At 34.9% G+C, this 27,390-nt stretch overlaps 2 protein-coding genes across 3 annotated transcripts in view; both read right to left on the bottom strand.

Annotated features, from left to right (window-relative positions):
* Positions 1–27,390, bottom strand: part of LOC139977169 (uncharacterized) — a 216,882-nt gene that overhangs the window by 169,574 nt on the left and 19,918 nt on the right. The window lies entirely within an intron of this gene.
* LOC139977185 (uncharacterized) lies at positions 1,654–27,390 on the bottom strand. The gene is made up of 16 exons (XM_071986424.1): positions 26,889–27,390; positions 25,970–26,172; positions 24,940–25,016; positions 24,081–24,142; positions 22,821–22,881; positions 22,265–22,329; positions 19,302–19,391; positions 17,339–17,597; positions 15,590–15,913; positions 14,137–14,360; positions 11,947–12,084; positions 10,840–10,977; positions 9,922–10,032; positions 9,610–9,723; positions 9,167–9,404; positions 1,654–5,252 (listed from the first exon to the last, which is right to left on the bottom strand). The coding sequence occupies exons 1-15, from the start codon at positions 27,099–27,101 to the stop codon at positions 9,174–9,176; spliced, it is 2,310 nt and encodes a 769-aa protein (XP_071842525.1). The 5' UTR covers positions 27,102–27,390; the 3' UTR covers positions 1,654–5,252; positions 9,167–9,173.

The raw sequence follows: 27,390 nt of genomic DNA, 5'->3' as shown, positions 1-27,390 counted from the left end.
CATTAAGGTCGATCTATATACTAAATATGTAACCATGTACACGATATTTCACACTTTCACTTCTATGTGCGTCAAATGAAGTTTTACCAGAAAATGCAAGAGTTTCACATACTAAGGTGGATCAACATACAATGCACCAAGTTCATTCACGCTTTACTATATAATGGACACAACCTTGAGTTACATTGACTTCGAAGGACCTATAACCTCATAAAATGCAAGAGAGCTCTTACTAGGGTGGGTTTACTTACAAGTAGTTGTCAAACCACTGTACATGAAATCATTTGTTTATTTTGTTAACCTGAGTACATGAGCACATATAAAGTTACATAACGTATAACCAAGACTTTAACCAGAAAGTAGCATTGCTATTATCAAGATGAAACAGTCGGGAAATCTTTAGAAAAGCTTAGAAAACCTCATTACACAGAAATGTCAAATTTGCAGTTGAGTGGTTTAGTTAAGTTGACTTTTGCAAAGTTACTTTCACCTTCTATTATGGTTCATAGTTACTACACGAAATACAGCATTCAATGTTGCTGAGTGTGTAGCAAGGAATAAGCCAACTTTACATATCGCTGATTGTCCTACTTATGTCCATTTTCAAAATATGTAAGCAACTTCCGTATTCATACCATTAGAAGAAAAACACAACTCTGCTTTGAACCGAAATGACCTTTGAACCAATTTCCCACTCATTACTGAAACAAGGCAAAACGTTTTATCATGCAAAACCTATTGTGACTGGAAGACTACTTCTAGAGTATTGCTTTTGTTGTAAACTCCAAACAGTTATCAATGGAGTAACACATCCAAATAGACTTCAACCATATTAATATACAATATTACTATACACTGAAATAAACCTTATCATCCAGCAGTAAAAAGAAAAACATTTCCAACAACTGTGATTGGCAGAGTAAATCATGATGATATAACACTGTGATAATCCTTGAGTGCTGTTAAAGGGAGCTCGGGAAGAAAGATCTGGTTGAGAGCACCAATGGCATGTAGTATCTTAATCAACTTTGCTTTCACATAACATCATAATCAAGGTTAGCTGCGACCAATTTGATGTATATCTTGTTTGGCGCCCTCTACAAAGTTAAAACAAGCTTCTAGAGAGATGGTACATTGGTGACCCTTTCCAACCAGCAATTGCCAGAAGTCCTCCCAGAAGAGATTAGAACCCTAGGATTTTTCTTTGCCACAAATGACCCTAGATTTATGTTTTATGGTTTAATGATGCCACTAACAAAGGCAAAAACTTGGAGAACCTTCGTCAGGATTGAGCAAATGAATTGCCAGCAAATAACATTAGAGCTGGTGTTGACAGAAATATAGAAACACGTAATTGTTATTGCATAAGCTTTGTTGACTTTGCTAATTAAGCTGTACACAATTATGTTTGGTACCCATTATGAGGTTTCCTCATATGGGGTTTTGGATGAAACTTAAGCTTGCTGAATCAGATATCATGTCTACAATGTTTTTAAACCTTGACCTCTAATAAACTCAAATGATGTTTCGTTTCCTTTCGTTATATCTGCCATTAAATCACAATGATATACATTTGTTTATGCAAATTCGTAGCAATGATGCAGCGGGACGAGAAGATTACTAACAGAATGACAAAATGCATTGTGGTTTCCATGATGTAACATAAGCAGTGTTCTTCGTGAATCTGAATTAATGTTTAGTGAGGGTGTACAACATACTTGATCTTAGTAATACAGTAAAAAAGCAGTGACAAACAGATGTGACAAACAATAAACCAACAAACGACACAGGCTGTCCTGAAATTACGTTTGACCTAAACAACCGGTTTGTTGTACTATATCTGAAACATCAAAAAATTGCATCTGTGCTTATTTGACCCCCGGTGAACTCAAACGGCCATTGGCCTCCACCCATAACATTAGGCTTCCTGTAATTAATGTGGTACTATAACATACCTAATATATTATCTGTCTGAGCTTCCCTTGTGATATTATGTTTAGGTAGGTGCGTTAGTGTAGAGAAACAGGTAAGAGAGGAGTGAAGTAAATGGTAGGCGTTTGTTGACTTGGTATGACAGTTGACCTCCACCAAAATCAAAAGGCTTCTTTTACTCAATGTTATACACCTTCATACCAAGTATGAGATCTGCCCAGGCTTCCAACATTTTGATATCATGTTTACAAGATTTTCAACATTTTACCTATGATGACCCTAACTGACCATTGACCACCACAAAAACTACAGGCTATTCTGTACTCACATGGTTCATACCAAGTATCAGATATGCTAAATCTTCCAATAATAAAATATCATGTTTACAATGATTTCACAATTTCACATTTGATGACCCCAAATACCTTCGACCTCCACATAACACAACAGACTTCTTTGTACTGAAAGTGGTACTTCTACACACCAAATACGAGGTCTGCCAAGCTTCATTTCTTGAGATATTGTGTTCACAAGGGTTCTACAATTTGACCTCCAGTGACCACAAATGACCTTTCACCTCCACCAAAAATGCTTATTGTACTCATTGTGGTTCATATACATACAAAGTATGACATTTTTCCTATCTTCCCTTTTCAGATATCGTGTTTACAAGCTGGGCGTCACAATCGCACACATACACATACATAAATGCAAAGGTTACGATTATCATCGAAACCAAAAGGAAAATCGGGTTCATTTACCTAAAATAGAGCCTTCACATACCAACTGAGAAATATGTCCAAGATTGCTTGCTTGAGACATCATGTTTACAAACTATTCAAGTTCATGAAATCAAATTACCTTTGATCGCCAAAAAGGACTCATTATGGAGCAGCTAAACTCTTGAAATGTCATCTTTACAAGTTTTTCATATTTTTGCCTCTGCTGACCTACAAGGACCTTTGACACAATAAGTTTCTTGAATTTTAATGAGGGATATTAAAATTCGAAATATGAGATTCATTCAATATTTCTTTCTTGAGATATCATGTTTGGAAAATTTGTAGCTTCTGATCTCTGCTGACTTCAAGTGAAAGTTGACCTCCAATGATTACAATTGAGGTTCATCTAAATGAGTATTGAGCAATTAAACACTAAATATATTCATTCAAAGTTGTAATCTTAATGTATGGTATTAACAAAGTTTTCACATTTTGCCTCTGCTGACTCCACATGACCTTTCACGTCCACCATTAACAAAATGCTTGACATTAACAAGGATTATTCACAAGGAAAGTTTGAGGTCCATCCAGTCTTATCGTGTTTACACACAAGGTATCACACACAGTTGCCCGTCACTATAATTGATTACAATTTACGACAAACGAAGAATATGAAACCCACAAAGGTGTAAAATATCTTCCATTTGCATGTTGGTTTCTGTGTGACACAATGTGTGTATTTAAATACACACCGTTATATTATTGTAGACTTGTTATACTGAATATTACAACATGGACATAATTATAGGCTATCATTATTAATGTAAACCTAAGATGTATGAACAAATAACTTGCTTCTTAACACCATAACGTTCCCACTAGCTAAAGATAGGATGATTGGAATGTAACTTGAAGCTATTGACAAATAGTAGGTCTACTGTATGAACAAATAACTTGCTTCTTAACACCATAACGTTCCCACTAGCTAAAGATAGGATGATTGGAATGTAACTTGAAGCTATTGACAAATAGTAGGTCTACTGTATGAACAAATAACTTGCTTCTTAACACCATAACGTTCCCACTAGCTAAAGATAGGATGATTGGAATGTAACTTGAAGCTATTGACAAATAGTAGGTCTACTGGTATAATGTGCTTGCAAATAAAAACAGTGTAAGGACAATCCATGTTATACACCATATGTATTAATATATGCTTCGCAGTGATAATGAACACATCCTGTAACCATCGATGGTCTTTGCAATGTTCTCTGAAATGCATTCTGTGAAATGTTAGATAATTCAGTTCTACTGAATTTTCCTTTACAACATGTTATCGACCATCACATTAATATAGTACACAACAGATAAAATGAACTCTGAATGTTCTTTTCTCTCATAAGACTTACTATGTAAAGGAAGACACAACATTACCAACTTGTAATTACCACTTGCACATACTTGTTTATATGGTAATGACGACTATGAGCTACGTACAACATTACATAAATTGGAATGGGAAAACTCTCTGATAGTATTTAAGAGGCACCACTGGCAAATTGACACATTGAATAAAAAATATATATAAAAGACATATTACCCGATTTAACGGAGCAATTCTATCATGGACAAATGATGTGTTATACAACTCCTAGTTGATCGCATTGTGTATATGACAACAACCAAATTCCCAGTCTTCTTGTCGTATAACCAACACGCCTAGATTATCTCGTTTGCTGAACTGAAAGCTATTGTGGTAATCATACTGTATTAAACTCCTCCTCCTCCTTCTTCTCCCCTATTTAGTCATTGTAACTGTAACATATACTTTATTGTACATTCAGTAGTACTGCAGTATATATTTGATACATGCTTTCATTATCTCCTTTGCTGAACTGATTGCTATTGCGGTAATTATACTGTATTTAAGTGCTCCTCCACCTTCTTCTCCCCTATTTAGTCATTTTAACTGTAACATATACTTTGTTGTACATTCAGTACTACTGCAGGATATATTTGCTACAAATGCTGGTGATTTTCTGGTGATGTTAATGAAGTCAGTGATCGCTACCAGTTTCTACAACATACATTACATTTGTCAGTAGGTCTCTAGACCGGTCTGATATCAAAAATAGCAGAAGCTTGTTCCTTCAAAATAACAATACTCTATTGCCACAGATGTTGTTCCAAAGTTGGTGCCCCCGGCCCAGTCAGTTCACATTGTGCCCCTTGGATTAATGCTCAGGCATAAATGAATTGGTGACAAGATTGCCACTTGAAGTCCTTTCCTTTAGATTCAAAGTCTGTACCTTTGCTAAACTATTTTGCTTCTTTTTCATAGCTTGTATAAAGATAGCGTTAAGTGAACCGTATAGACACACTTTGTCTATTGACCTCAAAGTTACAACAACTTTGGTATTAAGGTTAATTTTCAGTACTGTGATAGATCACCGAGTCCATGACTTACAATTCTGATGTCATAACTGTCTTAATCCCTAAAAGAGCATCCTTGGAGCAAAAGTTTATAAATTATAGGTCTGTCGGATGGTCTGGCCTTCAAGATGACATGTTGCTCTCCCGATTGCATCGAATTCAAAGCTGAACATGAAAAAGAAGAAACCAGTTTATAACAAAAATCATTCATTTCAAATCGATTAATTTTACAGTTTGTTATTAGTTTGGTTTGAGTTTTCATGTAGTGATTATTCATTTCTATGTTTAATTATACATCTAGTACATTGTGCAACATAAAGTAAGATAAACACATTTAATTTGTAAGATAAAACTACAACTTTACAATAAGAATGATCACGGTTAGTCCATCATCAGAGCTTCACTGCAAAGAAAACGATCCTTTTAATCTGAGGTTGGTTATGTAGTACAGCTATTGCAACCAAATTCAATTATATTAAACCATTTCCACTATTGTATTTAATACTGGAACAAGGAATAGAGTGTATGACACCAACATTCCAATAATGGATTTCCAACTTATCTATAGAACTGCACTGGAAAAGGATTTTAGTTCAGGAAATGACATATATGTCACGTAGATACAGATTACCAATTCTGTTTCTATATCCTGATTCTTAATTTTATGATTATATACTGATTTTGTCATTGCAGACTGTCTGATATAGAGAAGATGCTCAATACAATCCAGGGAGGTCCACTAGTTTAGGGTTCCTTGGTTGGAGTTTTTTCGAGTTTAACCCATCTGTGGAAGATATCAGTCACCTGGTGGGCTCTAGTTTGGATTGATGTTCCCTGAGGAGGGTGGTGCCAGGTCTGGAGAACCTAATCTGCTCAAACTTCAACGCCATGGTCTCTTGTTTACTTTTACAGATTTTGCTTATTTATCCGTTTAAAGCTACTGTCTGTTTTCCTTCCCTTATTCAATTTTAAATATATTTTCACAATGATATCAGTTTTCCACAAACGTTTAATATAATACAGAGTAAATAAAAAAGAATGCAAAATTAGTCCAAGAGAAAACGAAATTACAAAGTTATTCCCCCATTTTAAATGGATATTGAGGTCACGAGCAATGTAAAACATATATGGAAAAGAAAACTATGCTACACTGTAACATATGTGATTAATTGCAAAAAATCAAAAATCATTTCAATGTCTTGTCCCTCAATCAAGATATGGCTGATTAATTCACTTGACTGATTGTAACCTACTTTGACCGGCTGAACCCTCGATTCTTCCTTGGAGTGGCGGTACCACTGCGACGTCAAATATTCTTTAAAAGCTCTCCTTGTTATCATCTTCTTACAGATTTATCCTTTGAAATCTGATATATTTTCTGAATGTCTCCATTTTTAGATAGAAACGATATTTTTCCTCTGTAGGAAAAGGGAGTTAAATATTGTATTATAGAAAGAAAAAAAGGAAAATTCTAGCTGAATTGCAATATCATCGTCATTCACTCAGCTGTTAAAAGCCTGTTTATACAACAACAAAAAACCTCACAAATGTTATATTTTGGTTATACAAAGAGCTACAAGAATGTGGTATGAATCTAAAGATGCAGAAAATTCGTATATCAACTAAAGTATATCAACTTGAAATATTTCTTTCAAGGTTCCTTTTAGTCCTATGTATTGCATTTCTGTCATGTTGTCTTATTTTCTTAGTACAGAAATTGATTGGTACCAGTTCAGTGTCTTAATGAGCTACTGTGTCATTCTCAGTAACAAGTCACTAGGTGGGGGGGGGGGGGGGATCAATATACATGTTGGGAATTAGAAAAATATAAATAAAAACACAGCAGGCTTCATTTACTTGGCTGAGTGCATATCTAGAACCAGAATGAAAACATCCCATGGTTCCTTGCTGCTGTTCATTGATTAACAGGGAACACTCCAAGTATGTAATAGTGAAGTATACCCTGAAGTTATGTTACCAAAATAATGCTAGCCAGGGCTCTTTATAAATATGAATGAACCATGCATTGTATTAGCAGACATCAGCATGTGTCTGCCATCTACAAATATCACTGATCCAGTTTTGAAGATCAAACATATGATTTCCACCTGAGTAACTGCAATTTGATAAACATCCCTCATCTGGTACTCATAATTAGTCATGACATGAGCACCGAAAACAATAAGGTGCACCTACTCCCGAAAAATTGTAATGGTCAATAATTGCCTTGTGAAGTTATTAATCATACACACTTGTAACTGTAATATTGTAAAGCCACACCTCCTCAAAAATACAGTTATCATATTGGAACCCACATTGCCATTGGTAGGCAACCTACCAATAACACACTCACGTTTGAAGAAACTGTGACTAATGATTGTCAAGTTATTACAATTTGAAGATTTTGCCGTTTGATCCTATGACCTCATTAATATTCATGATATGAGCACCAACATCAATAGGATTCATCAACTCATTGTGGACCACCCACCCATTAAGTAAGGCATTCATCAATCATTCCCTTGTGAAGTTATCATGCATACAAACTTAAGTGTCATATACATACACCCATACACACACAGGCCAACCTGACTACAAAGGTTCTTTTGATTTCAGCAAGGAGCCAAAACATACATGAAACATACATTTCATATGATACTTCTTTTTTGGATTTTTGGTCTCGGATATTACTAGTGACTCAATTACTGTACAATGTTTTCATGAAGTGCAGTAAATAGTACTACAGATATTATGACAGCTGTTTACATATGTAACCAAAGTTACACTACCACATTCATTATATTATGCAAGGAATTCACTTAAGTAAATTTGTGTAATATAATAGTTCTGGACATCTAACAAATCTATGAATAGATAACATACCATACGAGATGCTGATGAACAGTATTACTGACATCTGTTCTCCATCACGGTAGCGTTGTTCTTTGGATCTCTGATTCAGTCATACTGCCTGAATAACTATGAAATGATAAATAATATTATGTTAACATAAGAACCGGTAAGCAGCACTAATAGCGTTGGCTAAGATGGTAGTTGATTATAAATGCAAGTCTATCATTCTAAATTGATGTATGTTATGAGTATTAGTTTTGAAGCTGAAATTTAAAAATGACCAAACGGAAAACAAACTTTTCTGCAACTGTAAACTGATTTCATTGCTTTTAACACAATTCTGAGTTTTGCTTATTTCATGACATACTTCATTCAAATATATTTTTTCGTTCATATCAAATGAAGTCAGTCACTCTCAGCTCACACATAGCTTCATATAATAGTTATCACAGTTACAATGTTAAAAAGCACTTACTTCTACATAATGTATTTACATTCCAGGAAAATCTGTCAATGTGGTATCAAGAACACTACAGGTTGCCTCACTGGCAGTCACTGTCACATTCGTTACTCCACCATAGGAGGAAAATGGAGAACCTTCTGACAAACAGAACAGTTTGGCTGGAGATTTGTATTTCTATCTCTGTTAGTTGGCAAAGCACTCTCCTGTATCTAAAACCATTATCAGTTTTCATTTTGGATAGTGGCTAAAATGGTAGAAAGGTGTTTAGTAAAATAAAAGTTGATCGTCAAAAATTTTCTACATGCAAAAGGCCTAAAAACTTCTTAATGCAGATTTTTGTTAAACAAAATAAACACCATTAAGAAAGCTTTTTGGCAGAGTAATTTAAGCAAAAAAAGGATATGGTACACAGAAATGACAAATAATATATCCTCACAACAATTATTGTTATATTTTGCTGAGGAATGCTACTCGGTGTCTTACATGAACATAGGTGGCAGCTTTGTAAGTTTACAATGATGAGATATATGATTAATTTACCTGTAACACTGAAATTTGATTCCATCTGTCCACTTCATTTAATGGGAAAGTTGTGAAAGTAAGATTCTACACAGTTTATTTGCTGTTTTAATTTTGCAGAAGGAAATCAAATTACTTTAAAGGGTAAAGTCGGTATATGCAGCAGAAAGGGGGTTTTATGTACAGTTATAATGTAATTGCTAGGTTCCCTTCAGGTATTTATATTATTCCATAAAATATTTACCTTGCTATTACAGCTTCTCTTGTAGGTCTCTGCGTCCAGCTGCTTTTAAAGACTCTCCCAGTACTCTGTATGTGGCTTGACTTCCACTTCTCTGTTTCCAAGTCAACAGCATCTGATAAGCTATTTCTTTGTGTCCCTGGTTGATATAATCTCTCTCAAGGTTATTAAGCTTTGAGTCATCTAGTCCAAGATTTCTACCTACATCTTTCCATTCTTTTGAAATTTTTCCTGACAAATCCTGTAACAAACAAGTATAACTTCAAGATATATCAGTCTCCATTTAAGGCCCCAGTGTAAAGTCATATTTTGTAACAGAGTATCATGTATTTTCAGTATTTTATGAGAAAAAAGTTACACAAACTGATATGCCCTGATACACAATTATGTATGTATCTCATAAACTAGCTGCAGTAGAAAATAGATTGTTACTACTCCAACTTTACCTTCAAAGTGTCATTTGTTACTTGTGAAGATTCATTAAATCTTGTCTGCTGTGAAAGTTGGACATCCGTTATAGGTGATAGTGAAGAACTGTCTGAGAAGGATGTTGCCAATCTCTGCAATGAGATATGAGTTAAGTTTGTTTATGATAACATTACTAAATTTTGAAGAAAGTGTATGACCAAATTTAATACTCATTTTTATAAACAGTGTAACATATTTTGTTAGGTTTTTAAGGCATCTCATACCACATATTTCTTTACATTTCTCTATGGAATATATTTTCAAATAATAAATAGCATGAATTTTACTACCATGGAGGTTTCTGTGTCTGTAGGTATAGATTCAGGTAAGCGTCTTTTCTTTGAGGATAAGACATCCACTAACTGTGCAGAACTGCCTGAGTGGGATGCTGCCAACACTTCCTGCAATCAAGAATGTTGAAATGAGTCACACACAATAGAAAGATAATTTACAAAATATTGAAATCCAGGATGAAAGAACTCTAAAAAAAATAATTTGTGTAAATAGTCTGGTACGCTTAGAATTAACAGTAACCATTAAAACCTAATTTATGAGGGTTATACTTCTTTACACTTTTTAAAATGGCACCACTGATAAAACCAGATGCCCACAAAATCTAGCAGATCATAGAAACACTCTAGCTAACTTTTACCACAGCAATGAGTTCCTGAAAACATGCATATATGGGACACTCTATTTCCAGATAAGTCCACCATTAAACATCCAGGAACTAAATCAAGAACGTAAGTAAAGATTAACGGACTGTCATTACATTGAAATAAATGAAGCATACTCGAAAATACATAAGGAAAACTGCCACAGCAAAAGGGGATAGGGTAGGAATAATATTTCGAAATTACTAACTGAGGGTTAAAGCTTAGGCTAAAGGCGCTACTTGAACTTAGTGTTAGACTCAAGTGTGGCAGTGGTATGACGTGAGTAATATTATTTCATTAACTTATTTATGATTTCAGACATTGATTTATGTCAGGCAAATGCTAAAACAGCTCCATGCTAACAATTGTGCAAACTTCCATTGGATGAAAACTTTTATGTGTTGGGTAAATTGCACAAGAATGACATGAAAGTTTAATGCAAATTGTCCTCAAGGTGACCAGAGTTAGGTAAGTTATATGAATGGTCAAATGACCAGAATGCTGAAATGGATCGGAACAGGATAAATGTAGGTTACATAACTATTTACAAACCTTGTATTTGACAATCAATTCAATTTTTTCTTTCTGAGTAGCTTGAAAGTAAAAGATACAATCTTCTTCTCCAACTTTCTCAAAGACAAACGGGCACGAAAATTCTATATTGAGCTCTACTTGCATGAATGGAATTTCCTGCGGCAAAGGAAAATTGATCATTTTCTACCAAGTGTATGTTTAATTGTCTTCTGCATGTTGCATGCAATACCAAGACTGACAAAGCTCTAAAACAACGTTAAAGTACGTTTCTCTTCCTCAAAACCAATGAATATGGTTGAATTGAAAACAACGGGCACTGTGGTTTCCTGCTTAGTAGAATATTAAATTGTTGCATATGTCATCACCCAAGTTTGGTTACAATCCAACTTAACGTTGCAGATTTATTGCAATGTTAAGATGTTAACGTTTAACCCACTAACTTCATTAATATTCATATTTTCTGTGCCAACAATGAAACGGTACACCGTCTCACTATATAACAATACATAGCAAGTATTAAAAATACCCACCACTTCATTGTTGAATTATTGCCGACCCAAGCAAGTGTCACAGACGCACACACACACACTAACCTGACTGCATAGGTTCCTTTGCTTCCAGCAAGGAACCAAATATAAATTAAACTGACAACCAATTTGATATTTTGATATATGTACGAACATTTAAATACAGATTAACAAGTGACTGATCCTACAATAATTGATATAAATGTTCCTATATCAGCAAGTTCAATGGAGATCTCCTACATTCTAGTCGAACGCGTAGTTCAATAGGTCCTAATTTTACAAATCTCTGAATTGAAGTATCGCAATAATGTGAGATCGCTGTGCTAAAAAGCATGTGAACGTGGCGGATGAATTTGTATGCACATGTGCTGGATGAATAACTGAAAGTTTCACTTGTACAGTTCCACTGAACGAAAGTATGCTTAAGAAAAAAAAATAGTTAAGGTGCTAAAACAACTTTTCTGATACGGAAATTCCACAAATGTTACAGCGATCCCTTCTTATTTCTTAATAGTTACGTACAAGCTTATGGTTATCAACTCATAGTAACACTACATTGGATTCTTAAACCTGTACTGTTCGAGAAGAACCTACTTACCTTTGGGTTTGTCTCTTGATTGTATTTCCAAGACTTTGGCCATATGTTTTCCAGTAATATCTTCAAAGGTAATCGTCCCTCTCTCAGAAATGCGAACGGTTTTTCTTGCAAGACTCTCAAATTATTTTTCTCAATTATCTTGAAGGAAAATCAAAAGAAAGTACTAACTACGCAAGTGTGGTAATTCAAGTTCTAACCGTTTTGTTTCAATCTCACTTTGAATCTACCAAACTGGAAAAAAATCGACAGTGCAATAAAGGAAACATCAATTGTTTATTTTGAGACACATTCGTAGAACATTGCACCCATTTAGCATAATTAATACAGTAATCTTCATTGCATACCCATAGCTATGAAATGTTTTGCTAACTTCAAGCAGTTTGGCTCCTGACCTTTACAAGTAAAATTATTTCTATTGCTGGTGGTTTTCTGGTCAAACCATTTATAGAATCACATAGTTGAAGGATAGAACTAAACCACTAAGCAAAAACAGCGAGATTGTAATCACCATTATCCTGTAAAAGTATAACGGGTTTAGGGTAGGGTTAGTTAGCCAAAGTGCAAATGGCCCTACTATAACAAATTTACAATAAAACATCTTAATTTGGTCGGTTAGATGTCAGAAAACAAACCAACAAATAAATAAATAGGGTATTGAAGGTAAGTCATACTGCTAAACACCCTACATTATTATTTTAGTTCAGTTCAGTTTAGTAGAAAAAAGGGATCAGGAGGGATACTCAAGGACACATCAAGGACCCTATAGGAGAGAAAAAACTGAAGACACAAACACTCAGACCCGATTACATTCTTAACGCCATTTACACTATGTGCAAGTACAACTCTTTCATCAGGCAAACCATTCCACCTATTCACGACCCTCTTAGAAATAGTTATGCCGAATATTAATCCTACTTTGTGACTTTTGGAGTTTAAGACAATGATCTCTGGTACAACTACTATTAGCAAACATGAAAAAGCCAGTGAAGGATAAACTGGCAAAACCATACACACTCTTGAAAACCCGAATCAAGTCACTACGTAAATTCCTAAGCTCCAGTGTGGTGAGATTCAACAGCAATAACCGCCTATAATAAGGAACACCCTTTAAGGAACTAATAATCCAAGTAGCCCTCCTCTGGAACTTTGCGAGTACTTCCTTATCCTTAGCAAAATATGGGTTCCAAGCCTGCACAGCATACTCCAGATGAGGAATGACCAACTGTTTATAAAGCCTAACAACTATCCTCTTTCAGAAAACTGAAGTTCCTTTTGATCATACCTAAAACCCTATTACCTCTTTTAGCAGCTTTGAGACAATGTTTAGAAGGTTGCAGAGATGAGCCAATGTAGATACCTAGGTCTCTTTCAACAAAGACCTCCTGTAACTCCTCACCAATAAGATTGTAGGTATACTTTTGGTTACTACTACCAATATGCAGAATCCCTATTGGAAGTGACCTCAGAATACAGTTTGGTGTCATCAGCAAACTTCTAAGCTGTACACAAATATCTCCGTTAATGTCATTTATATAGGCAACAAAAAAACAAGGGACCCAAAACAGACCCTTGTGGAACCCCACTAGTAACGTCCTTTCAAGAGGAAACACAGCCTTTAACTATCACCCTCTGTTTCCTATTACCAAGCCAATTCTCGATCCAAGACAATAAATTCCAATTGACACCCATACTTTTCAAGCTAAGTAAAAGACGCCGTGGGGGAACTTTATTAAAGGTCTTTTGGAAATCCAGGAACACAACATTTTTTACAGAATTCTGCCTATTCAGTGAGCTTGTTACATCTTCCATAAACTCAAGAATATTAGTAAGACAAGAACTTTTCTGACAAAAGCCATGTTGAGACTCTCTGATCAAAGACTGACTACTGAAGTGACTGACCATAGACTTTTTAACAATAGTTTCCATGACCTTACAAACAGCACTAGTGAGACTAACGGGCCTTTAATTACAGGGCTTAGACTTATCACCCTTCTTGAAATTGGGGGTAATATTAACACATCTCCAGTCCTTAGGAACATAACTTTCATTCATTAATTTACTAAAAACCAATGAGAGTGGATCTCAGAAATGGTGTGCAAAAGTCTTCAACCAATACGGATGGATTGCAATTGTACAAAACGATTAACTCAAAGTTCATTTTGATGATGGCAATTATTAAATGTAACTCACCTCTTTTTTACCTGGCAAGTCAATATAGTATCCAAGTTCCATATGTGTATACTTGGAAGGCGAATCCTGGCTACAAGCAGCATATACTTGGATCTTCTTAAATTCAACATCTTTATCATCAATCCGACATGTCTCCCATGAAAAGCTTTTAACCCAGATTACGCAGTTTGTTTCATTCAGTTGATACAAAGCATTACGTTTTGGTCTCCACACTGGCTTAGTCCCTACCAAAATAAAACAATTGCTGAATCATATGGTTGGTACTATCAATTTTTCTGTCTTCTTTTCAAGTAACACTTGCCAAGATGGCATATAACACACTGTAAGTTTTCCCAAGAAGTATTAACACATCCAACTAGTAAGATGGGAATCACTGCAACATTCTTATTTGCTATAAAGGTATTGCAAACCTGATGTTAAGTTGTGGAGCAATGGGGGAGTTCTGTGTAGACGGTGTGCAGCCATTGTGGTAGTTGATATCCTGTTTGGAATTATATGGGGATTATCTCTCTTGGTATTAAGTAGACCAGTTTATATTATTACCAGATTATGGCTTTTTTGGCTGCTTCTATGAATCAGCATGTGGTATAAGACTTATCCTGGGATTGTGATGTAATAAAGTAACACATGCGATATTTTCAAGGGATAATCATATGATCTCATTCATCTCTGTAAGGAGTACAATTGTTTTGGGAGGATGGGAAATAGAACCGTATTATTTGGGTAATATGTCTTAAGCTAAGTTCTAAGAAAAAGTACACCATTTGTATAACTGTGGTATTTCCATGTATTGTTGGGATTTATATAAAATGTATTACTTGGGTGGGGCAGGACAGTATACTCTGGTTGCCATTGGTAGACACCCTCTTGATGGTAGGCTACAGGGCCACGTAACCTCAAAATTGTACAACGTTTCTAGTTATACGCCCTCAACATTACTGTACGTTTTGTTTCAGTATATCTGGGTTAACTGTACAGCTACATCTTTGGATTAGTTTTGTGTTTTGTCTTCACTCTCTGGCCAATTAAAATAAAACATCTAATGCCAAGAATCCTTAACCGGCTTGTCCGCGCTACCCAAAGAGGAAAGTGTTACAGTATTAACATTTATGATGTGATAACTGTTTTATCCTGATCAGTCCTGAAAGGAATCAGCATTGATGAAGTGGACAGATGACTGTCGTACACACTGGCTTCAAAAGGTGGCATGACAACAAGTACATTTGCTGTGATCAGTTCTGTATGTACCACAGATTCCATGCTATGAAGACTGTTATACATATAAATAAGACTTTGAAAAATAACAAAGACAACTAATTTCAATCAATGACAGGTGAGCACCAAATACACTTTGTTGTCAATCGCTACATACCATTAAACGACACCAATGTTCATGTGGGATGTGATTTTCTGCTTTTTAAGTTTCCCTACGATAACATAAGATAAGATGTACCTTGAGCATGGTGACTACTGAATACCAGAGCTTTGCCTTCAACAGGGTTCTTCAACTTGAGACAGTGAGGCAGGGTAAGCTTTGCAGGGTGATGCAACTTTAAGTTATCTGGAAGCAGTTCCACTACCACTGTTGTGTTACTGGTAAATGATGATTTAGACTCTTCTTGAATATAGTTTGGAATGATTTTCATCTCGATCAAGCATTTTCCGTCAATAGCACCAGGAGGAATATCAAGTCTAACACCAGTCCCTGGTATCTCTAGAATTCTACCTTCTTTGTCAACCACTGCTTGTACACTAAGAGCCGTTTCCACATTAGAATCTTATGATAATAATGCAAAGAGAGAGATATGTTATGTAAACAACTGGCAGATTAGGACTTAAAAATCCTCAACTCAATCAATGCTTAGTTTATAGCTAATACATCTGCCAGTGCTCTCCCATAGTACAATCCCTAATTGCAGGCAAAGAACACTGTGATCGTAAGTCTTTTTGTTGTTCCTAGCTCCATATCCTTAGCTCCGTGGTCCATTTCTCAAGGTCATTACTATTTGACCTTGCTTAGCAACAATATGTTTCCTGCGAGCTGCTCCATATCCCATATTGGAAGCAGTTTCTTCAAAACGCAAAGGTGATAAACATGTGTGTTTAGCTTTAAGTTTTTCGGATATTGTATTTTCAGATATCACCCTGCATGATATAATAAAATACTTGGTCATTCCTACAACATGCTATATTATCTGTGAAATTGTAAATACCATTTAAATAAAATACAGTGTTTCATATAAGCAGTCTCAGTTCCTTTCTCTGTGAGTCTCAATATACTGATACAGCTAAAAGCCGTTTCATCTCGTATAGAAAGGAAGAAAGCTGAGTATCAATTTTTGATATTAACTTCAGGATTCTAGAACATGAAGATTTCGTTCACTATAATGTCATATCATTAACTGTTTAGTATGATTAACATTTCACATACTCTTCATATCTTTGTACCACTAAACGGTTAAAATATGTATAAGCTGATCAACATTTACGGCAAATTCTGATAGATTTCATTTCTACTGTGATAGTTACTTTTTTCTAAGTAGTAGCTTCTGAGGCACCCTTCAAAGATGGACACACAGCTGTATTAAAATAGTGAGACCAAATGAATATCTCAGACTACTGCCAAATATCTAATTTGCATATAAATGTTTACATGATTGTTGTTGCAATTAACATGATAATTTCAGACCTCTTTCAATGCAATGTTGACAGAAGTCATGTTTAAGGAGAACTATATTGATATTCATTTTGTTTCAAACATATCAACGTTATATAACATAGTCGGAGAATTAAAGGTATGCATGACATAACACAGGTTGTAGGCTGTATCATAGAAATGCTCCTTTCCAGGGGAATAACCTGCATATAGAATTGGTATGTTTTTATGCATTTCTAACATCGCGCTGTAAGAAGTAAACGTTTAGCTCCTTTACAACTTAATGTTCTTTACAGCTACTTGCTTACTGACAATCTGCAGATTCCTTACTTCTCATACTTCCTTGCAAAATTTCTAGACATACATAAGTTTATTGCAGAATAAGTTAAGAATAAGTTTTTATAAGTAATGTTTATTGTTCTTTCTACGCTGATATCTTTTTATATTGTATTTGGCTGGATGGAATTTCCATCTGCTTAGAGTAAATACAAACGAAGAAAAACATAATCTTTCTTACTGATCTCATGTTTGTTGTCTTTGACTTACCTACAGTCGTTCCACATTGTTCCGTATTAAGAAAATAATCGGAAAGGTCATTTCGATTAGCTGCTTTAAGAGCGTCTCTCAGTGTTTTGTTTGTTGCTTTCATCCCATGTTTCCGTTTCCATAGTAGCAACATGTGGTACACCACTTCTTGTTGTCCCTCTCTTCTGTTATCTGCCTCTATGTTGTCAAGCTCTCTCTCATCAAGCTTCAGATTTCTTCCCACATCCCGCCATTCTTTGAACAAGTTTTCTGACAAGTCCTTCAAATAACCATAAAACCAAATGTTTCATCGTACTGATGCTATTTAATGATGCCAATTGAAATTGAGCTAATCCATATAAGAACCTCAGTAGATGGTCAAAAGAGAACACTAATGAGGCAAAAGCTCATATCATATACTTTTAATGAAATTGAGTTGTGAACTTGCCAGTTAAAAGGGCTAATGTACATTAATGGTTTCCTTCTGCCCCACCAATTCATTAATATGATTGACAGTAATAAGCTATCATGATCCATGTACACAACAGCAATTTCGTGTGAAAAGTGTGATTGTGACACAAATAGTTACAGAATTGCCACACATTTGTCACACAGGTGTTCCCTGGAAAAAGAGTGGAAAACTCAGGAAAAGGATTCACACAGGAATCTGTAAGGATGCAGAAAATGTTGCAGGATCTAAATACTACCAATGTGCTTGTAGTATATGTTTGTTTAGAGTTAGACTATCAGTTAAAACAGGTATTTCAGGTGGAAGTTATTGAATACATTTTGGTTGACAAACGTTCTCCACACAGAGCATATGTTGCAAAATTAATTACAAATATCGCAGATTCATGTGGGGACAAAATTGGGAAGCCATTATATCATTCAAGTCAATCCCAACAAACCGAACATAGTTCCTAGCAAAACTCTGAAACTTAGTATGATTCCATTATTTTGTGATATCTTTTGTGGGACAACAAACTAAAGCAACATTCTTCTCTTCAAGAGTACTATCCTGAGTGCAGAGATGTCTAGACCGTTGCAGTTTCAGGGTAAAATGAAGCCTGTAATGCCAGGTACGGAATACATCAGTCATTTTCAAGCTACCAATACCATTATTAGCACAGTCTGTTACATTATTTTTCAGTTAAGTAGGTCAGTGGCTCCTGAGGCACTACAAGTGGTTATTGATATTACGTCAGATGCACAACGTCATTTTTTACACCAATGGAATGCTAAGATCAGCAACCATGCAAGGTACTTACTACAAGATTGTAGTTTTCAATTAGGTGTAACCTTATGCGCGTGTTTCAGACATCAAAATATGGCAAAATGCCTCAAAATTGTTTTCTGAAATGATATTTGGCTACAAAAATGAATAGCTTTTTCTAACAACTTCATGTACTATCTACTGATAAACTTTCAACAGAGTTTTCCAATCTGGTAGCAGGAGCACAAAAATATGTTGCCAGTAAGCATCACATTATTTCAAGTATTGATAAAAAGTAACATAAACTCCCGTCTACCATTTGCATAGTTGATTATATTCCAACAATTTCATATTAAACACAAACACATAAACACTAACTAATAATAAAAACATGCCAAATGTGAGTGATAACAAACATGTACGTGGCAATGTAATATGTTTACAATATGCCTCACCTCCTAATTAATATGCATGATATTACTTCTTAAAACAATAGGAAGCATATAGGGCAACTATATATGTATACTTTTTGATAATGTGTGGGGTGTTTTTATTGTTAAATTGGGAGCAACACGCAACCGAATTTAGCAATTATAACTTTCAGTAATGTCTAAATGCCGGTCTGTAATCACGTAGTGAAAAAAGCAAGTTATCAGTCACGACTCTTTCAATATAGGAACCAGTCTGTATCAGTTAGAAATCACAGACTTAGAGAGATATTAGTCAAAAGTCATCAATCACACTTGGAAGTTCTCACTCACTAATACTTACCTGCAAAGTTTCATTTGCTACTTCGCTTGCTATTGCATGGTTCTCTTTGGCTTCTCCTCTAGCTGCTTGATGAGATGGCAAAGAAGGATCCTGTGAGAAAGAAATGGAAAAGGAGTTAAAAACAATAAAGCTCATATGATTCATATCTAGGGCGAATGTTTAAGCTGGTTTATGGAACATTATCTTTGTATAGTATGTCACTGAGTATGTAGTCATTATGCAATGTAAAGGAATTTTCAAGCATAATTTTGTATTACTATGTAGATTCAAAACACATAAATCAGCTGATCCTGGGTACGACTTCTTAATAGAATGACAAACAGAATGTGATTAATTGCACACTGTTTGTTATAAATAACGAAATCACAGTCATCTTGATGATGCTTGCACTCATTTCTCTTTCACCTGCAGAGTGTAATGGTCCGCAACTGAAATCTAGCTTACAAAGACTAGGCTTATGTGTCTAGTAAAGGCTTATGTGTGAATAAAAGTTCTTGCGCTTCAGTGATTTTTTTTTTAGACATCATTATTCTGATATATGATGTGAATATTATTTTTGTATCACTAACTGTATCACGTATTCATAGTGTGCTAAGCCATAGATGTAAATATTCATGAACTTGTACACACCATAATGAAGATGATTATCTATTGGCATTGTGTGGCAACATATAAAGGAAGGTACCAGGAAGCAGTTATCATGTTGACAAAGCCTATGAAGTGACATAGTATTAAAAACATATATATCATGTGAGAGTTTATGATATCATAAAATCTATATACTTACATTGAATTATCCAAGTACATGTATATTGCAAATTAAACATATTATTTCAGAGGTATCTGATAAGGAATACAATGTTCACTGATTATTATTCATTATATGCACACACAAACAACACGGTTGATTGTATGAATGAAGTGTGGCACCAAATATGCCGTTATAAAAATGTGTTATTATGCAGCAACATCACCATACCAGTGTGAACCAAATGTTACGTTTAACCCCACATTCTCTCATATATTCATGAGATGAGAACCAAGAACAATATAGTGTATTTATTCACTAGGCATCATCTATCTCCCATGAATCATATTGCATCGACTTGTGGTTGTTGAGATATAATGTTTAAAAGCTGCTTTTGACAATTTCCCATTAGGCCCAACCACCATGAATATTAACAAGATGAAACGTGTTGTTGAAAAGAACAGGTACATACTCTGCACTTACATCACCATACCAAGTATAAACGTAATGGGACATACGGTTGCAGTCACGTTTATCTGATATGCAAGTTCCCACACGCTTTTATCGTGATTACTAGCTTTTCATACTTTTCTAGCTCACAGGAGAAAGAAGGTTTAACATTAGTTAGGTGAGATTATGTTAATCAGGTCCTTGTATAAATATCACTACTGTTTAAGATATTTTTCGTCGACTTCTTAAAAGATTCAGAATGATCTTCATGCACTCAGTGTCGACAACAAAGGGGGCATTGCTCTCCCCCCTTTTACGATACTTCCCCTTCTTATGATACTTCCCACCTCCCCCCCCCCCATTTGACCTCCAAGTCAGCTGTAAACAAAAATGAATTTCTCTTCTACCCAATTTTCGTTCTTTGAGTAATATTAGGCAAAGAAGAATGAAACACCATCCAGGGTCTTTGCCCCTGGACCCCACAGGGCCTTGAAATATATTCTAATGAAATTGTAATGTCTAGAATGTATTTCTGTTCTTAACTTAAAATAGCAACAAAAACTGTCTGAAAGCTTTCTGGTCTTGAAGCACCCCCTAAATTCCGCTTCCCAACAACTTTTGGGTGTTTCTTCCACTAAACCCCATATCAGGGCTGTGAAATGCATTCCATAGAAATTCACTTCTCTCTCACACATATATTTTGTGCTTTTAAATTGCTGTTAAAAACGTAACTCAGCTGGTCATTGCAGTCAATATGCCAAAAGTCAAGTTGGTCTCTTGATCAATCAACATTCCTCAATACAAATGATGAATGTATGACCTCTTATATGCCACAAATCTTTGCCATAATATTTAACTTAATGCAAAATAAAAATTATCATAAAATAAACTTTAGTTCACTGATGTAGCTGGGGCAGAGGTTAGGACATGTTCTCAAAGTTTGCTGCAATTGCATTACACATGCATTTTCCACAAATTATAAGTTTTGTTTGGTATAAATCTCAAAAGTTTAGAGGTAATATCTTAGTTGTAACAGTTAGATATGTGCTTCAAATAAAATGGAACTGGATTCATAATGACACAATGGAATGTCATTCCAACTTTGATTTGATTTCACCAATGTGGGATGTACTGCACTGTCGAAAATTAAGCTAATTTCTTGTGAACAATTACTGATACAATTAAGCTGAACATGCCATTAGCAATCTTGTCACACAAAAGTATCTCATTGGTATCAGTTATCATAAGGCAACATAGCAGTCATTTTCAGCCTAATCCCTTTTCTCTTCACCTTATAGACTCATAATTACTTATTTGATTTTTATTTATTTAAATTCATACGTTTTTCTTTACTGTAGTTCACTGCATAGTTGATATGCTGCATCCATTTTCATCTTCAGTAATCCTTTCACCTCCTAAGTCATTTTATTTCACTGCCCATTGTGCTAATCGTACCCCATTCATTGTCCAGTGTTCCAAACAGCTTGATAATGCTGTGAGTATGTGAAAAATGTCTGTTTGATCTGTTTTCCTCCCTTTTCCTTTACATCTGCGTATGAAGATTCTTCAGATGCTCTAAGTATGATGTACTTATTATTTTAGAAATTATAAGAAAAATTATATCTACAAGGTCCACTTCTTATGTGTAATGGTACTTAAGAAGATAATGTTGATATGTATATATTATCTGGACAATTCATGAACTCCCAACAGGCCTTATTTAATTATAGAACATTTGAAATTTGAGTAATGATTCTTAACTTACCTTTCCTTTGCTTGGAATATCATTGCGCCTGTCTACTTGTTGTTCCACTGTTTTATTTGTTTCGTCTTTTGTTGATGGAGAAAAGTGACATAAACATTTTCATAAATTAACCACAATAACAGCTATGGAAGACAGTATATCATCAACTGTACCAATCTTTCATGCAATATTTAAAACATCATAAGCCAGCCCAATGACAAAAAAGGCTCAAAAGAGTAATTTTGTACGGACGTTTATAAAAGTTGACTGAACCTTTAGTAAGTATACTTAAAGGCCAGCCTCCATGGTTTGTTCCAAGGCTGGTCAATAAGGACACATGTATATTTAAGTGAAGTTTGTAACAACTAATGAAAGGACGGGGCTTGTAGGACCATCAGGGCAAAGAAATCCAGCCGTGTCTATATATGCCTGCTTCAATTGTGCTTACAGAAGTTTGTATGTACTTCAGCACTTGCTCTAGAGTTACAGGGATTTATTTGACAATAACAAAGGAAATCCTGTTAATTACACATTTGAAGTTTTAAAATGATTGTTCCTATTAGTACCAGAAACTCACCAGAGATTGGTTTCAGTGATAATGAAGTTGCTGACATCCTCCCCGGTATTCTAAATTCCATCTAATGAAGATTTCATTAAGACAAGAAAGACAAAAATACATATGGTGGAAAATCATACAAACCTGATAGAAACTATATCATGAACCAGAAATCCCAGAGAATTTGCGATGCCTTGTAATATATAAATTTTTATTTAATGAGTTTGCTGATGTAGATCAACTCAATAAAATTTAATCCAAATAAGAAGATCACAAAATTCAAGTTTCATTTCCCATTACATCAACATATTTTTTTAATCACATATCACTAAAGGATTTTATAATATACAACAAAATAACCCAAATCCAAACCAAACAGCTTTCTGATTTTGGATAACAAGTCAGATGGATGTTTTATTAAATAAGGATATTTTCCTGTTCAGCTTTAGAATAAATTAGATCCATCATTAGCCCTTTAAGAACTGTTACTAAGGCAGAAATCTCATGCCATTATATTATTCATTGTGAAATTGTTTGATAGTTTACAACTTTCCTTAAAAAAAAATCTACTAGCATATATCGCAAATGATTAGGTAAAATTTTGCAGACAGCAAAGATAACATGTGTGACAAGACGTAGGTTGTGAAAGTCCCCCAATACAAGAGCATAAATTATTTGATATATATTTCATATTCTGACTGCTGTATACAGTGTTCCAAATTGATAGAGACCTTTGTAGAGTGTTGTGCATTATCGCAAAATGAGGGGCAACCAAGAATTCACTATAAAGGAGTATGAACATACTGAGTATGACACTCATCAATGGTGAATTTCATGAGTAAAATTTTCACAGTTTTCAAATGTTGACTATTGCTGACATTAATATGACATATGATCCCTGCCAAAACTACTACAAGGATAGTATTTATGAAGGGTTCCTACCTACTGTACCAAGTATGAGATTCACTGACAATAATAAATTAGCTACATCCAAGGACATTTCTCTTTATTCCAACCCCTTGTCTGGACAACGGATGACTATTGTCCTCTATTGGTTGACTACTAGTGAAACAGTTTATTTCCCCATGTCACTACTTTTGAGGCTGAGACATGTACATACACGCCATCACCACGTCATAGGTTCATTTTGCCTTGACGAAAGAATCAAGAATAGACCTAAACTCAAAGAGGATTTTTTTTTCTGGTTAAGCAAAGGAATGTCAGAACACAATCTGAAATGAAAGACAATAGTTTAAAAATATACAAAATAAAGCATCTCACCATCCATTCTCCAGTTGTCACATTTAATGTGTGAATTAAGTTTGCTCCAATAATCCATTCAACTGAAATGAATAAAAGTACATAACAATAAGACCCTCATCCACTCTCACATGGAATCTTTTATTGAACACATTTTTGTATATGTTGCTATATTTCTCTGTTTTTAGATCCATTCAACTGAAATGAATAAAAGTACATAACAATAAGACCCTCAGCCACTCTCACATGGAATATTTTATTGAACACATTTTTGTATATGTTGCTATATTTCTCTGTTTTTAGGATAAAATAAAATTTCAAAGTTATAGGTTATATTGGCACTAATTCTTATCATATAAATTGCTTTACGATCAACTTAGTGAAAACCAAAACATTTTGCATAATATGATCTAAAATATTCCCTCCCTCCTTAACAAATAGAGCACTAATGCAGTTTATTAACTGTTCAAAATCCATTTCACTGTAGTAATGTATTTTACTCAGCTGATCATGTTCAATTCACTTTTCTGCTCTACAACTTCTTGAATTGCTGTCTTCACACTCTCTCTGTGATGATTGCTATCACTGTTAATATGTCTAGTTCTGTATGAAATGAAGTTTTCTGATTTTAGCTTGTCCAAGCTATTATCATAATCTATCTCGCTTAACTGTCGATACAATTAGTACCATTTTGCGGGCTAAAAGGCTTAAGTTACATTTTTTTACATGCTGGGCAGAGCTACGTTTTTTACCACTATGCAGAAGCATGACTAGAATGAAACAGCTTGAAACAAATGTTCGGCTAAGATATTGTCACACATACAGAGGAATATCTGTGGTATCTAATTACCAAGCTCTTGTTAAATAGAATGTATGTTACCTGAAATGTGTCGGGATTGTAAGTTATTCAAATATTTTTCATCTTTCACAGCCACTGGTGGACTTGGAAATAGTAAGCTGAGAATAGAAAGTCAAATCTACCATAAAATATTTCCCACTGTGCAGATTTTTATTACGAAAAGAAATCAATGTTATTGTTAGATAAATTAAAATATAAAGAATTACGTAGAATGCATGGGACTTTAATTTTCAGGAAAATGCTTAGTTTTGTACAATTATATATTATGTACTTTATTTTGTAAAAGGAGAATTGAGACCAGCCATGCTCACACACCCACCCAAGATACATACATACCAACCCTTGGAATCACCTTTTTTTACACAAGTTTTTAATATTTTGACCATTGCTGACCTCAAATGACCTTTTGATTTAGAAGTCTCATGTTGAGTAGGGGGCACCTGTCAACCTAGGGTACATTTTACAGATATTATAACTGTTGGGTAGGCTTGTTTTCAGTTTTGAAGCTGGCGAATCCAGATCTCTTTTGAGCTCTCCTGATAGTTAGAGCAGTTGAGTACGTACCATTTGAGAGTAGAGCTTTTAATTTGGAATTTTAAGACAAAAACATCATAATACTTTATACTTAATTATATGCATATCAAAAAGAAAAACTATGCTTTGTACACGATAACACTTCTAGACACTATGGGTGGAAGAATGAGAAGGATTGACTTTGACCAATATCACTGGTAATAGAGGGCGTACCAGTTCACCCTTGACTTGGTCGAATGAGAGAGCTATGGCTGTGAGAGACAGGTAAGCTAGGAGTGGAGTAAATTATGACTAAGCAATCTCGATGAAGTAGACTGTCAGAAAAAGAAATGGTGCAGCGAGAAAGCAAAAGTTTTTACATGGTTCCCCAAAGATATTAAATGCTTGGAGATATTTCTGCTGAATGTTCTTCTATTTCTGTAGCTCTATAAATCACACATTCCAAAATATATTTATGTTCAATATCACATAGTGCAACAGCTTTATTTTGGTTTGCCAACTTTTAATTAGTCCTCACCATGCTACTTCAATCATTTCATTGTTGATAATGAATTTAATGATATCTTCATAATCTTGTTCAATCAGCTTCAGGTCCCACCGATTTACTTCAATAGCCCTCAGTGTATTCAAAACTCCCAGTGAGACATCAGTCTTCAAGATCAGGGCTTTCTCTGTAACTTTTTCCACAACATCTGAAAGCTTCAGACATTTGATTGGAATCTGGAATATAATCCACAGATATTGTGGTATGTCAACTTGAAATCAGCACCCAACAATAACAATTGGAAACCATAACACTAAAAACCTGATGAGTTACATAGAGATTAAGTTTGTTTTGCATGTGTAGACATGAACATTGCAATATGTCCCATGTAGTGTACAAAATCAGCTAGAGTTGTATCATGCTTCACAATATCCTAAAGCAACACTAAGGATTTATTAATAGCCAACCTTTGTTTCATACCATTGACGAATAGTGTACTTTACGATACACTGATCTTGTAAATTAAATAGATGGTTCAGCATATGATAATGTTGTATAGAAAATGATTCACACATCCCAGAATGATCTGCCACTGTATAATACCTGTAGATCAATTCATATCTTAGTCTGATATCCCCAGAATGAATACAATAGGTCGATCTTGTACCAAAGATAAAATTTAATCACTGGATTGAGAAATACATTTCAAGAACTAAAATATTTAAAATAAACTTACACCATTAATATCTCAACATAATAGATTGACTTGAGTTTTGGCACAAATTGGTGAACAATAGACCTTGAATGTTGTATCCTACAGATTGATGCTGTACCCGACACTGGAAAATTGAATGTAGTATTCATGCACACTTCAGAGTATGTATCACCGATATCTGGATATAAGCAGAGGTTTGCTGTGTATTTGAGCTAAGACATTTGTATTCACTATTACCTGTGATCTTGAAGCAAAGGTGAGCATAGAAACCTTTGACTTCAGCAGCAGTCGACTATCTTCAGAGCTGAAGTTGACGGATTCTCTTCTACAGATTTCTTTGACAATGTCCTTGACCTTTTGTCCTTTGTAACCATCATACTCAGCAAAACAGAGGCAGATGCAGTTCATGTAATCAGGAATCTCACAATCTCCTGTTTTAAAGTCTCTCATCAGAAAATTGGCAATGACATGAAAGCTGGGAGGACAGATGTGACAAGTGAAGCGCAAGACATAATGGAGATCAGCTGGGTCTATGTTAGCCAGGTGTTCTCTGAACAGTTGATATTTGTAATGGTGTTCAGTTAATTTGTGACCCCAGAAGAGGCGGGCTAAATACTTTGCTGCAAACCACTCTTGGATTAATTTATGAAGGAATTTAACCTGTAGCGAGACATATTTCGCAACTTTTCCTTTCTGTACAGGTTCTGATTTCTTCTCTTTTGATTCGAATATTGGCTTA

This window comes from Apostichopus japonicus, chromosome 12 (genome assembly GCF_037975245.1).
Source record: "Apostichopus japonicus isolate 1M-3 chromosome 12, ASM3797524v1, whole genome shotgun sequence".
NCBI classification, from domain to species: Eukaryota; Metazoa; Echinodermata; class Holothuroidea; order Aspidochirotida; family Stichopodidae; genus Apostichopus; species Apostichopus japonicus.
Note: the sequence above shows the minus strand (reverse complement) of the source record. Positions and strands in the feature narration are given on the sequence as shown.

Coding starts and splice junctions, on each gene's coding strand:
- LOC139977185 (XM_071986424.1), bottom strand. CDS start 27,101: ATGAGAGACTTTAAAACAGGAGATTGTGAGATTCCTGATTACATGAAC. Junction 22,882..24,080: donor TGACAACTGGAGAATGGATG/GTGAGATGCTTT, acceptor AATCTTCATTAG/ATGGAATTTAGAATACCGGG. Junction 17,598..19,301: donor TAGCAAATGAAACTTTGCAG/GTAAGTATTAGT, acceptor GGTTATTTGAAG/GACTTGTCAGAAAACTTGTT.